This window comes from Tiliqua scincoides, chromosome 4 (assembly GCF_035046505.1).
Source record: "Tiliqua scincoides isolate rTilSci1 chromosome 4, rTilSci1.hap2, whole genome shotgun sequence".
Lineage (NCBI taxonomy): Eukaryota > Metazoa > Chordata > Lepidosauria > Squamata > Scincidae > Tiliqua > Tiliqua scincoides.
In genome coordinates, this window is record NC_089824.1 from 50478539 (window position 1) to 50493506 (window position 14968).

At 40.5% G+C, this 14968-nt stretch overlaps 1 protein-coding gene across 2 annotated transcripts; it reads right to left on the reverse strand.

The window, feature by feature from the left end:
• Positions 1 to 905: 905 nt before the first annotated feature.
• RNF138 (ring finger protein 138) lies at positions 906 to 14006 on the reverse strand. Of its 2 annotated transcripts, XM_066625892.1 has the most exons (8): positions 13900 to 14006; positions 9801 to 9971; positions 8357 to 8461; positions 6397 to 6434; positions 6261 to 6264; positions 4052 to 4178; positions 2848 to 2955; positions 906 to 974 (listed from the first exon to the last, which is right to left on the reverse strand). In XM_066625892.1, the coding sequence occupies exons 1-8, from the start codon at positions 14004 to 14006 to the stop codon at positions 906 to 908; spliced, it is 729 nt and encodes a 242-aa protein (XP_066481989.1). The 2 variants fall into 2 exon arrangements, with proteins under 2 accessions (XP_066481989.1, XP_066481991.1); XM_066625894.1 differs by lacking the exons at positions 8357 to 8461; positions 9801 to 9971.
• Between the last annotated feature and the right edge of the window lie 962 nt (positions 14007 to 14968).

The window sequence follows — 14968 nt, forward strand, 5'->3', positions numbered from 1 at the left end:
TTAAATAGAGAAAAACTTTCATAAAATCCTAACTTAAAACAGCCATCTTAAAGGTAATAAACATTAAGTCTCGAACTAATAAGAAATAATCACATAGGGTAGTATCCACAGGTTCCCTTCCTCCAGAGTAAGGAAACCGTGAATGCTATCTATTAATTAAAAAGATACTACTGTAGAAGTGAGTTGTTGTACAACTGAACAGAGCCAGAGGTCCATATCTTTTTTAAAAATGGGATGAAAGGAGCTTAGTATTCCATGACTGACAGCAAAACCAAATCATACACTCCTGTTGAAGCCTCTGGATTGCAATGACTCTTTTTATCATATTGTTAGGCACCTACTCTCTTCCCCCAAAGGGAGTGCTAGTTCTATTCCCTGTATGTATACTGTACTGAGAGCCCTGGAAAAAATTTATCTGCATGCATATTTTATCTTGTATATATAAAACAACAAGAATACAAAAATGGACTAGAATAAAACTGTTTAGCTTTGCAAGAAATACAAAATCATTTTTCTTCTCTAACGCTAAACAAAACTTTCCCTCATTCTCTGCATCACAATACACCAACTTTTGTTCCAATGTAACAAAAACTATTTCCTATGATATACTATACAGTTTCTTAAAAAGCAAATGAAACAAAATACTGTAACTTGATCTGGAGTATTTTTCCAAGTTATTTGCACTATTCTCCCATTACTCAATGAAAAATAAAATTCCATTCTGAAGCAAAATATTACAATTTGCCTTTTTTGTAAGTTATATTAAAATGTTTTTTAAAGGTAGTTAACCTAGGGTGAAATAATACTGCTTTGAACTGGATACAGAGTTCCCTTTTATTAACATTAAAACCACATGTGCAGCTTTTCCCTTTGCAAACAGCAATGACGTGAGCAACCTAGACACCTCAAAGGTTCACTTGACAAGATTCCACAACGGCATTTTGCAATTGAGTTTCCTCATCCAGCTGAAGATTCTAAAGAAACACAAAAAAATTAGAAAAAAGCCCTAAAAATCAAGCAATTCCACTATGTGTTCAACATGTTATTTGCATTAATTATTAAAAACAAACACCTAATGAAAAAGACATACGTATCATTTTAGTATATTAACAATATTCCTTCATAAGTCACTTTTGCTGATTTGAAAACAAACATATTAATGTATAAAGAAAAAAAATTAGATGAATTGGATATCAGCTTCTACATGCATATCACTGAGGGCTCTCCAAGTTCTATCATACTTGTATCCTGCCCTTCCTCCAAGGCCCTCAGGACAGCCTATAGGGCCACAATCCTAACGAGTGCCACCCGACTGCAGGATGCAGCAAACGTTCCACTGGCACCGCTACGCCACCATTGGAAAGTTGGTTAGGATTTGAGCCTATGCCTCTTTCCCATTCTTCCCCTTCCCCCCTCCCACACCTCCTTGAACATAAAAATGCACCTCTGTCCTCTGAGGGTGGCGTGGGGGGAATCCTGGGATATTACATCTTTCACAACTTGAGTCACCCTCTCTCCTTGCAGGGTTATATGCCATTTGGGGCAGAAAAGGGAATATTTCTGCCTTATTAACGTCCCCCTAGCTTTTTTCTGTCCTGCCTCACAGTCTTTATCAACACTTTCATCTTCCACCCACCATCTTTGTTAGCTTGTTTGTGCTCCAATTTCTTAGTTTTTCCTTTTGCATATCCCCCATCTTCCATTCCACTACTACTGCTTGGAGGACTGTGGTTCAACGTTATACAAAGGCCAAGAAGTGAGGTTACATCTGCTTATGGACCAAGCACAAGTAAGAAAGATAGCACTAGGAAAGGTAAAGAAGTGGAGGCAGAGGTAGTAAAGAGAGTGGGAAGATACTCAGAGTGGGCTGAAATCTCAGCCCTCCAATTTGCTGCCTGCAGTGTATGATTCTAGTCAGGTTGGCCCTGGACTCAAACTCCAACACCTCATTAAAAAGACTTCAGAACCATTGGCTTATTATTCAGAAATACACCCTGTAAATCATTGGAACATTGACATAGGAATCTTTTGCTATGATCTGTGATCTGCCTAAAAAGAGTAGACAGACTAGTACCCATTACCTAACCCTGTAACAAGATATATGTATACAAGATGCTTATACTAACTAGACATTCACCAGATGATTTCCCAAGTTCTTCCCAAAAATTACCTAGGAAAGAGATTCCCTACCAAGGTACCTAGAAAACTTAAACTTAGAACATGCAAAGTCCTATAGTAGGTACATTTACCAAGATTAGAACATTAGGGACAAATAGAGGGATCTTAAAAAGGGAAGGAGAGGGGACCTAGGAAACTATAGGCTAGCCTCTGTTCCAGGTAAGATGGTGAAATGCCTCATCAAAGATCGAATCTTAAAACACACAGACGAACAAGACTTGCTGATGAAAAATCAGTATTGCTTCTGTAAGGATAAGTCTTGCCTCATGAACCTTTTAGAATTCTTTAAAAATGTCCACAAGCATGTGGATGCGGGAGAACATGTGGATATTATATATCTGGATTTTCAGAAGGTGTTTGACACAGTCCCTCACCAAAGGTTGCTGAGAAAACTCCAGTCAGGGAATTAGAGGGCAAGTTCTCTCATGGATTAGGAACTGGTTGAGGACCAGTTCCCCAACCAGTGGGTGTCAATGGACAATTTTCACAATGGAGAGGAGAAAAGCAGTGTGCCCCAAGAATCTATCCTGGGACTGGTGAAATACAGGAACCTGGACTAGATGGGCCTATGGCCTGATCCAGCAGGGCTCTACTTATGTTCTGATTCAGTCTTTCAATGTGGAGAGAAAATATATTTTAAAATTTTAAGGTTAGAAGAAAAGTCCTTACCATAAAATCTCCATAGTCAAATTGATGTAATTGATTTAAGTGGTCAACAAAATTTCTAGTAGTCTGGTTAGGATTTCCCCATGGAAGAGACACACAAAGAGGACAGATCTTTAAGGATTAAAAAGAGAGAGAGAGAAAAAACAGAGGTAATAAATATTGCTAAATTAAATATGGCTAAATAAAAAAATCAGTCTGACTGTTAATCACCACTAATAGTCTATTTATTAGTAACAGAAAATACATATTTTTCATTTAAACTACATAATTAATATATTAATGTTAGTTTCCCTGAAAATCATCCTGTGTAGAAATGCTTTGAAACTCATTCTTACAACAAGAGTATAATACTGGAGAAATGATATATTTCAAAGATTTATATCCTGCCTTTCCTATGTCAAAGCAAATGCCCAAGGCAGAATGAGATCCCAAACCTGTGCTCAGTGGCACGGCTCGGTGCCGCCAAGCATTGTTGCAAACGTGACTTACGGCACATCTGCAAGCCTCACCGCTGGGCTCCCGCCTGCGCTAGCTCAGCACCGGCTGGTGCTGGGCTAGTGTGGAGCAGTCACCCAGCTTCTGGGGCTCGGCAGTCTCCCAGACTGCCGAGCCGCAGCACGGTAGGTGGGGACAGAGATGGGGGCAGGGAGGTGTTCTGGGGAGGGGGGAGGCCGGCGGGGGGCGGAGAGAGGGCTGGCGGAGGCTTGCTGGGGCGGGCAGGAGACATGCCAGCAGGAGGGAGGCGGGTCCGTGGAGCTCTGTTCCGCAGAATACAAGGTGCTTGTGTAGGGCTCCACGCCCTACACGAGTGCCTTTACCTTAACGCCAACCTTTTGGTCAGTGGTAAAATGAGTAGCCCCATTGCGGGGCTGCTTACCTTACCCAGGAGAAGGGGACAAAAGTTCCCTTCTCCCGAGTCACCTCCCATGGTAGTCCAGGGCGTGTAGGATCTGGCAGCAGCCCTTCTCGGTGCCACCAAGCCTGGGGGACCTGGGCAGCTCAGAATTGGGCTGTCCAGAGGTAAAATTTATAGTGATACATGTCAGTTATATTCAACTTTCCCCACACATTTTAGAAAAAATTACATTAATATTTCAATTTCCAAAGAAGATACAGTACTTGTCCAGCTGAAAAGTAATGATAAACTATGGTTTAGTGCTATGGGAATCAGCTATTTACATGCTTAAATGTATACAGATGTACTCACTGCTGGTTCAGTTTGATTAAGATGCCTGTCATTACAATGATCCAATAAGAGCTGCCTTGTGAAGTTACTTTCTTGACACAAAGGGCACTTGAATGTAGTATGCCCACTGGAAAGAGACGAACAGACACTATCACATGGATAAAAAAACAATGGCTTTGATTTATATATGCTGGTCACTTCCAAAACAAGGATATTTTGCAACACTCCCAAAAAGCCTCTTCATACACAGTGATTTTCCTATTAACTTCAGTAAAAGACCATTCACACATGCACTGACATAGCCCACATCCATGTAAAGTATCCCTACACCTAGTGTGTACACAAAGCTCTGGACTGGGATTGAAAAAAACTTAATGAAATGCAATATGTTCTAACAGTACAGGCATGCCTCCGTATCTATGGGGGTTCCATTCAGAACAACCCACAGATACCTGAATCCAAAAATACAAGACACCTACCCCATCCTCCAGAGGTTCCTCTGAGCCCAGAGGAGGCCATGAACATCTGTCCGCAACCTCTGCTGGGCTCAGCTGCTCCTGAATTTCCAGGTGGTGGCCAGGGGAGCCTTTGCTCAGCTTTGGCTAATGCACCAGTTGCAACCATACTTGGCTTATGCAGACCTGACCAAGGTGATCCATACCACAGTGACATCAAGGTTAAATTATTGTAACACACTCTATGAGGGGTTGCCCTTGAAGACAATTTGGAAACTGCAATTAACACAGAATGTGATGGCCCATGTAGTCACTGGTGGTAGGTGGTTCGACTATGTCGGGCCACTTCTCCAACGGTTGCACTGGCTGGATGCACAATTCGTTTCTGGGCCCAATTCAAAGTGCTGGTTTTGATCTTTAAAGCCCTCTACAGCTTGGGACCAGGGTATCTGAGAGACCACTTACTTCCATACAATCTGGCTCATCTCTCCTTCTGAGTTCTCAGCCTTTTTAAAACATCGGGCTTTTACAGGCTTTTTTTTTCCTAATAAGGAAAAAAATTGCTGATCTTATATTTTATTGTACTGTTTTACTGCTGTTTTAAGATGCTCTTAATTGTTATGATTTTTAACGTATGATTTGTGTTTTAATTGTGAATTTATGCTTTTTGTATTTTTTGTAATTATGTTTTGTAAACTGCCTTGGATCCATCAAGGAGAAAGGCGGAACAGAAATACTGCATGCATGCATGCAAGCAAGTCAATAAATAAGACCCTGTACTGTGTTTTGTTGAGTCAAAATGGGAAATCTTATTTTGAGAAATCTTTCATCCTTTGTAAAAATGTCCCCGTCACAAATCTTTTTGGGCTCATGAAACGGGTGAAGATGTTCACCTCCTTTAAAGCGGCAACTGCATTTCCGATGTGGATTTAGCGGCACATCGTCTATTTGAAAGTTGCGTCTAATTTGAGCAGGATCTGCATTCCTTCCCAATTCTTGGCAAAGAGCTTTCTGAGAAACAGTAGGGAGGATAGTGTTCTTGGCTTTATAAGCTTTTTTTTCTGCAAGCGATGGATTGTCTCTCTGCTGAAACCTGGCCCGTTCTGAAACAGGAACTAGTGCAGCAAGAACAGAACTCCATGAAAATTCAGAGCTGTACTGTCTTGCAAAGCTTCATAGAAAGAGTAACATTTTATATTTGAAATGTTATCCAGCAACTAACTGCAAATGTTACTCATTCCCTTTCCCAATCCAATTTAAATTATGACCGATGTCTAAAATACTTTAACCATGTTTTCTTTGGTCTAACAGTTCAGTCCAAAAAGAGGATATGCTAATATAAACATTTTTGTTTTGAATTCCATATCATGTTGGTGTATATTTGTATTTGTGTATATTTGATAAAAATGACTTTATAAAGCAGCGGCACATGCTTCTTTCAAGCTAGAGAGTCCCAACACTCAAACAGATTGAGAACTACTAATATAAAAATATTTTTGTCACTGAGAGTATATTTTCCACATATGAAGTAAACAGTGATATAAAAAAATAAATGTACATAGATGGTGTCAGTCATTTGGACCTAGTCCACAAAGTTCTGAGAAACTCTAACATGTACAAGACTCTGGTAAGGACATTCTTTCTTTTTGTTTACAGGTAATCTCAAACCTGTACAGAGCAACCCACAATGCTGAAATAAATTAAGAAGCATCCATTAATGCACAGTTGCACATACAACACATCAAAACCCATGCATGCATGCAGGCACATCAAACTATGGTGTGTGCTTTTAAATTTATCTGACTGCTACTACAGGTTCTTTTCACTACCATTTCTCCCCTCATTATATAACTTATTGACATCAACTATTATCCTACTGTGCAGCTTCTTCAGGAACTTGTAGAGTAGAATTTTCTCCAATTTCCGAAGTAGAAGTATCACTCCTAAAACTTCATACAAAGGGTATGAATTCAATTTATTTTCAATACAGAAAAGACTGCAATCCTAAATAGTACTATTAATAATTCAAAAAATAGAATCATAGGTGGCTATGTTGGTCCATTAGAAGAAAACCACAATCCAAAGTAGGACACTACAACTTTCTCACCTAAAGGAGTTTGGCAACCTCCATTTACACACAGTCATGTGAGTTCTGACTGAGTTCTACATAGGAAGATATATCTTCTGTGACCCCATTTCACTGGGTATGAGTACTTTCCAACTACACACAATATCCAATCTGATCCAGATTACTAATGTTAATCACACATATAAACATGTGAGGTTTTATTGAGCTTGCAGAATCACTCCAGCTTAGAGAATTTTAACAATTAAAAAAGGTACTCTTATTGGTAAATATACAGAGATGAAAGCATCAACAAATAAAATCAATTTAGAAAAGAAACCAAAAGGTAAACATAAATAGGAAAGTTACTTTTAAAGCCGGTCTTTCTTGTGCTTTATTAATTAAGAAGGGCAAATGGGACAGTAAAGAATCGATATTAGGACAAAAATGTTACTTAATGAAAGCCACTCAGCTAGGCATTTATTCTGGTGAGCTACAACCAAATCTCATAAGAATAGGCATGAAACAATTCCTGGATATCTCTGCTGTTTCCTAGTATGCAAATACTCAAGACAAGCCTGGGGCCAGTGTTTAATTTCTAGGTACCTGCAGTAACAAAATATATTTTTAAAAGGTGTTTCTCCATCCCAATTTCAAATTTACAAGTGGAGAATTGAGCATAAGTAACAGCATCTTGCCTCAAGCCACACAATAAGACTATTACATACACAGGTGCCGAACCCACCTGTCCAACTCTGTCTACTCCAAATAGATGGAATCCTCAATAGACTAACAACACAATCTTAAGCATGTTTACCCAGAACTAAATACCACTATGTTCAGTGGTGTTTACTCCCAGGTAAGTATGCATTTAAAAAAAGGTATAGCTCATGCAGTTGTAGTCAAGTTAGAATCCCTAGGACTAATTTTTTGATGTGATGACTGCTCATTTAACAAGTCATTATAGTCAGTAGTTGCAGCACAGTGGTTCATGAGCCACACACACAACTTTAAACATTTTAAAAGGGTAAAAACTTTACAAACAGAAATAAAAGTTTCTTGAAATTGGACAAAGGATCATTTAGTTATTTGATTTTTCTCTGTAAACCGCTTTGTGAACTTTTAGTTGAAAAGCGGTATATAAATACTGTTAATAATAATAATAATAATAATCAGCATCAAAACTTATTCTAATGCTGTTCCAGCAAAATTTCAGTGGGACACACTATTATGAAATAATCCTATACACCAGCACTTCTTACTACTTTGAACAGTCCACCTAACTGGCGATAATGTCCTTGCCAGTTACTTCCAGACTGGGGGAACCAGATGCAACACAACATATACCAGTAAGAGGCTCAGGGTGGACAGGAGGGGTTTTTTTAGCTTGAAAAAAGCACACCCTGGAGCTCTGCCTGCTGAACCAAGCTTCTTACTGCTGCTTGTCATGTTGCATTGCTCGTCTCGCTGCCAGGCAAGTTTGGGGGTCTCGCACATATCACCAGACACCCCCTCAAGTACCACTGGTTGAGAAACAGTGCTATACACACCTACTTGGGAGCAAGTTCCAATGAAGTCCATGGGGCTCACTTCTGTGTAGACATGCCTAGAATTGTGCTGGTGGTGTTACTGTCTCACCATGAGACAATCAAGTGTCTAGAAGAGCTTAAGTTACATTGTTGAATGATTTTCCGCTTTCATTAATCAGATCTAAAGAACACAGTATACACTAGTATGCAACAAGCAGACAATTTCTTTTTAAAGTGAACATTCACATTTACAAAACAACTTGCAAATAGGAATTACCTATGTCCTGTTGAATCCTGAGATATGCTTGGAATTAAAGAAGAAACACCATATTCATCTTGATACTTCTTACACGATTTATAATGCTGTCTCATATGAGATAATCTAATCTGCAAATTAAATGAAATGACACTTTGTTCTTAAAAAGTTATTTTTATTTGAAAAAATATTTTTGCGACTGCAAAAAAATTGGGAAAAAATATCTGATATTGATATAGATTTCTATGAAATCCTCTTGATTTATATCATTGGCCTAATTCAGCCATGTCAATAAACTGTAATTTGTTTGACTGGGAACACAAGCCAAAGAAGCATTAAACACATGCTTTTCCTCCTCAGCTTGGGCACTGAACTATGACAGAAGAATCCTGGCTTGTTAAATCACAATTCCACATAATTCAAACCTGCGAGCTGTGATTTAACTGTGGCTCACAAACTGCATAAGACACAGCTCTGGGGCTCAGACAAGATGCAGATCTGTAGTTCAACCAAGAGAGTACTTTGCCCACAAGGCAAAAAGGAGAAGAGGACCAAACACTCTTTCAGTTCATGCTCCGAATTATACAAATAATTGTTTGTTGAATCATATGAACCAGGCCACTGAAACCACTTTCGAAGTAGGCATCAGCAAAGAATTGCTCTCATCATTCTTTAGGTTTTGTTGTCTTGAAGCCAATATATGATGAACAACTAGACAAGAAACAAATCTGCAGAGCTCACCAACTTGATCTTCAGAGAGGACTAGGAAGATTGGATAAAGTTAAAGTATCCCTGGTTAGATACCTATTCGTATACTTTGTGATCACTTCCATGTCTGGCAAGTCATTCAAAACCTGCTAGTCTTGAAGTTATCCTATTGTCAGCTGTTTCAACTCTCATAAAAAAAAACCCACAACAATATTTATTTTGCAGAACCTACTTTCTTCCTGGGTCTTCATTCTGCAATCTGGTACTTCACAGCATTTCTCATACAGTGAGTCTCAACACACCAATGGGCTACGACCTGATTTGGGATGAATCACATAACACTACCTGCCATCCGGCCAAAAGCAAATTTTTGCTTTTTTCTCTATGTGCACAGCAGTCTCTCTTTTTCCACCTGCTCTGGGCCTCACTGTGTCATGTTCTCACTGATGAAAATACACTTATTAGTGAGAACACAACAAGATGAAGCCTGGAATGGGCCAAATACCACCACACTGACAATTGCTTTTTTTTTTTTTTTTGCAAAAAATGTGAAAGCTTAGTAATCCAGAAGTTTTGGTAGTGATGTGATGTCGTCATCCCACCATTGTCAAAATTTCTGGGTTGCTGAGGTCCACACTGAAGAAGTGTCGCAGGACAGGGAAGTTTGAGAACCTCTGTGGTAGCAGATTATGGTCATGGAACTTCCTTCATAAAAGGTGACTTTGCCCTCTCATAAAAGTAACTATTTCAAATCTACTTCACCTGTTTGTCACAGCATCTGCAGCTCCCAACCAACTTCTTCATATTGTTTTCAACATCTAAGGCTCTGTTAGGTCGTGTTTTCTCTTTTCTGGTCACAATTCCTCGGCATAATGGGCAATGTGTTCCACCTTCTTTCAAAGCCGTTAAGAAACATTTCCTACAAAACCTGAATCCAAATATAAATAGGCATGTAAAGATAGATTTGTCAAAAACAGCTATTCTGGTTCTGTTCTTACTATAGGACATTTCACTAAAGCCATTTTGTCATAATCCATAATTCATATACCACATACTTATGACCTGGAGTCAGGAATGAACAATGACATGATCAAAGTTTGTAGATGATACCAAATTACACTGGACGGCAAAAATCAAGCAGACATTGAAGAACTCCAAGAAAAACTTTACAAACTTAGTGAATAGGCAACAAAATAGCAAAATGTACGTAACAGTATATCAGTGCACATCAGGGCCAATAACAACAACAACAACACTATGACACTCAATGAAATCTGGAGTGACCATTACCAACCAAGATCTTAGGGTTGTGATTCAATGAAAGCATCAACTCAGCCAGCAGCAGCTGTGAAAAAAGATAAATTCCAACCAAGGAATTACAAACTGCTGAACCCATCTTGGGGGATGGGCACTGCTCTCATGCCTTACTTTTATACATACCAAAGGCCTCTGGTTGTTCAATGAGGAAAGTAGGATACTAGATGAGACAGGCCTATACTTCGATCCAGAAGAATTTTCTTACATACATATATAAAACCTGAAATAATCACTGCTCTAATAAACTTTAAGATGATTCTGGTAACAATTTGCTGCTGCTGCTGCTTCTACCCTTTCAGCCAGTTTCAATACAGCTGGTCACTTTCTTAGACAGGTCTCACTTCCCTACACTTTATTTTCATATTAAGTAAAATTAAATTCACTAAATCAACCATAGACTAAATGTTGCATAATGTAAACACCATATATAGACTACACAGAAAGTGGACAGACATCACTATAATCTCTGAAAATAAAGCTATCTATGTACTGTATAAGAACAAAGACAATAGCTTCTATTTAGTTTCAGGGGACTAATTTTTCTGTGCTCACTGTTGAGTTGCTCAGTTGTTTTTTATTAGTTAAATTGTTGCTGGCATTGCTTTTTGGTAACTGAGTAGTTCTGCTTATTTTGTTTTATACTGAGCTATTTTAATTGTAGTCGATTGTATTACTTTACTGGGTCGTTCACCACATTGAGTGCCTCCTAATGAGAGGGGAAAATCAGATCTTAATATTTTAAATGAATAAATAACTTTGCATCACTAAAGAAAGCAGCCAAAAATAAGATGCAAAAGGAACCCTAATAGGTTCAAAACCCTATTCTTATATGCACATGCTCCTATATAGTATGCTGAAATTTTTCTTTTAAAGTCACAGGATCCATTTGCATTACAAAAAATAAAGCATTCTTAATCATCCTGAAATGCATGCCTTTTAATTTTTACTTATGGTAAACTCTTATAAATTTAATTTAATAATGAAAGATGAAAATTAAAAATACCTACATCAGTAGTTCTCAAACTGTGGGTTCAGGACCTGGCAGGTCGTGACCCAATTTTTAGTGGTTCATGAAACTGGCAGTGTAGAAACTGGTTTTGTGCATCAAGGATTAAACTAGCTGCTACATGGGGAGAGGAGCAATGCTGCCCAATCACCATTATAGCCACATGCCTTTGCACTTATAAATCAGATAGCAGCCTCTAAAAAGTTTGAGAACCACTGACCTACACAACAGTAAATAAAGGCTCGATTATCTAGACGGGCAAACCAATCCTAAGCCTTGTGGCTATGAGAAGCAGTGCCATAGAAATGGCTGCCGTTGCATCCTGTGGGACTGGCGCAGTCGCCAGAGCACTGGCATACCTGGAGGGGGCAAGCAGGCAAATGCCCTGAGTGCCGACCCTCTGGAGGCACCTCCTTGAGCCTCCCCCCCCCCCCGCCGCCAGTTTGCCTTTTTTCTTTAAAGAGAAAGAAGCCGGCAGCTCCTCCAGCTTCTGTCCCTTTTTAAAAAAACCCACCTCCTGATGGAGAGGGGACACCCAGGATCACTGCTGGAGAAATAGCAAGCTGCTGCCCCTCCGGCAGCGATTCAGCACTGGACTGGGCCACCCCCTATACCCTCCTCCTTTCTAGGAGAGAAAACGGGCGCCCTAGAGAGGCAGCACGCTGGGAGTTGCGACTCCTGGTGTGATGATGCTCTAGGGCGCCCATTTCCTCTCCTCTGGAGAAGGTAAGAAGGTGCCCTAGAGAGGCAGCATTGCAATTCCCAGCATGCTGCCTCTCTTGGGTGCCATCTCATCTCCTCCAGAGGATAGGAAATTGGCACCCTAGAGAGGCAGAGCGTTGGGAGTCACAACTCCCAACACTCTGCCTCTCTAGAGTGCCCGTTTCCTCTCTTCCTATAAAGGAGGAGAGGGGGCGGCCCAGTCCAGCGCTGGATCACTGCCTCTCCGGAAGCAATCCTGGGCACCCTTCCTCCGTAGATGTGGAGTAGAAGCGTGGTGCGCCTCCTCCAATTTCAGAGACGTGTGCTGCTTCCAAGGTCCCCTCAGTAGCCTTTCGTGCTACTTGTAAGCTGCCCACCTGCTATGTTTATTTTACCTGGTTTATTTCCTGTCCTTACAGGGAATGAAGAGAAGCATTTGGAACCCTGGCTCCCTTGCCCTGCTCCTAAACTTGCACAGATGCTTAAGTTGTCCCAATGAGACAGTGAGTCCCAGAAAGCACTTGCAGCTCCTGAAAGATTCACTGCAAGGCAGGCCCAGTTATATACTCTTGCCTAGCTCCTACCCCTGCCTAGTTAATTGAAAGGGGCTGACTTATTTAATTCAGAGTAGATCTGTTTTAGGCTTAAGCTGTAATTCTCTTCAGAATCAGCTCCCTGTCCAATTTCTGCCTTGCTGCCTTTTTATTTTGTTTTACCAAGTTAGTTTTTTTATTTCCCCACCCAACTCCTGTGCCATAATTAATAGACCTTCACAGTCTCCTCCTTAATTTAAGATTGGACAAACGGAAAAGTACACTTACCTTCTCCTTCTGCCTTCTCACACAGATACTTACATAAGAACAGCCCCACTGGATCAGGCCATAGGCCCATCTAGTCCAGCTTCCTGTATCTCACAGCGGCCCACCAAATGCCCCAGCAAGCACTTAACTTGCTTATCTTGGTACTTTGTTCCAATGAGGCTAGTTCCAGGAGGAACTTGCAGCTTGGAGTCTCCTCAGGTAAGAGAACAAACATTCCCTTACCCTGTGTCGAGCTCTGCAGCCTGCAACTCCTCAGATCAGCACCCAGTATTTAGTGGGTAAAGAACCAAGATGGCCCGTATCATGCTTTCCAGCTTGGGAGGGGGCACAGGATTCGGTGGCAGAGTCTGCCACAGTCCCTACCCCCCTCCTTGGTCAGATTCTCCCTCATCCAGCCCACCCTCCATCATCCTGTTCTGCCTCTTTCTGCCTTCCTTTGCCCTCCCCCCACCCCAGAAAGCCTTGCCAGCAGGAGCACTTACCTCCAGCTGCTCCATGATGTTGTCTTCTCAGTGCTGAGGCCCAACACTGGCACCACATCCTCTCTGCCAGCGTAGGAGAACCTCACAGCACTTTCGCAATGGCAGTTGCCAGAACAGTGTGCAGCCACCAGCACTGCCCCAGCTTAGGACTGGGCCCTTGGAAACTGTGGATCAGTTCAGACATAATGCCAAACCATGACTAGATTATGAAAGCTGATGAAGCGCAGTAACAAAATAATTGAGCTTGAATCTCAATTTTGCCTTTGGTTCAAAGTGGTTCAAATTTTGCCTTTGCTATGAACTCACTAGGGTGAGTTCATAGCAAAGGAAGCTACTCTCTCTCAGCCTCAGCTATAATATGGGGATAACAATACGCTTAGCTCACATCTTACACACAACTGAATTGTGTGAATTCAAGTATATTCCCTCAGCCCCCTCCCCCCCAAAAAAGGAGTATGAGGGAAGGAGACAAACAGATTGTTAGAAAAGAGAAACCAGTGAAATGAGCTAGAGACAGTAGATACTTACACATGCTGACAAATGGAAATCCTCACAGGTGTTCTGAACACATCTTGGCAGACTGGACAGTAATAATCATCTTCATCAAAACAAACTGTGGCAGGTTCTTCACTCATGGCAGCAAATAGTGGTATTTCTGAAAAAAGCAATGGAAGAATATAATTACATTACATGCTAGAACAATGATTTTCAACCTTTTGCATCTCAACAGCACACAGACAAGGCACAAAAATTGTCAAGGTTACACCATCATGTTTTTGACAATTGACAAGGCACACCACGCTACCAGTGGGTAGCCCCATTGAGCCTACTAATTACCTTCTCCCAAATTCCTGTGGCACACCTATGGACCAGTTGTGGCACAGCAATGTGCTATGGCACAGTGGTTAACAATGGCTGTGCTAGGGAAAAGAGCACAAGTCAACATATAGCCCTTCTATTTATCATTACTCAGTGCTTCACTTTCTTGCCTTTATGAAAACTTGTACCTCAAGAGCAGTGAGAAAGATGTCCACACTGTATCCTATCACATTGAAATCTGCCAGTGAAGCTCTTCTGAACATCAAAGGCTAGAATCCTATGCACAGTTTCTTGAGAATAAGCCCCATTGAAAACAAAAGAAATTACTTTGGAGTAGAAAAGCACCGAACTGTGTTCCAAGTGGTTTTTCTAGTGAGTGTATAGGGCTTGTCTTGTGGTGGCCCCATAGCTCTGGAAAACTTTTTCTTAAGAGTCATCCCTCCTTTTTCTTGTCATTAAGGTTAAACTTCATGTGAATGCTATCCCCCCCCCCCCCAATTTAAACAATATTTGGTTTTGGTGGGTTTTTTTTAAGTGTGCTTTTTAAATTTTTCATGTGGGCTTTCATTTGTTGTTAAAACTTAATTCTGAACAGCAGTATAAGAAGACAGTCACATGACAAAATAATATTATATTATTATAATTATTATTAACAGTATTTATACGCTGCTTTTCAACAAAAGTTCACAAAGTGGTTTACAGAGAAAATCAGATATCTAATGGCTCCCTATCCCAAAAGGGCTCACAATCTAAAAAGATGCAAAAGAACACCAGCAGA

Excerpts from the sequence above, each read along its gene's own strand:
- RNF138 (XM_066625892.1), bottom strand. The coding sequence starts at position 14,006 with ATGAGTGAAGAACCTGCCACAGTTTGTTTTGATGAAGATGATTATTAC. Across the intron at positions 9,972-13,899 it reads ATTTCCATTTGTCAGCATGT|GTTTTGTAGGAAATGTTTCT; the intron begins GTAAGTATCTAC and ends ATTTGGATTCAG. Across the intron at positions 975-2,847 it reads TTGACTATGGAGATTTTATG|AATCTTCAGCTGGATGAGGA; the intron begins GTAAGGACTTTT and ends GTGTTTCTTTAG.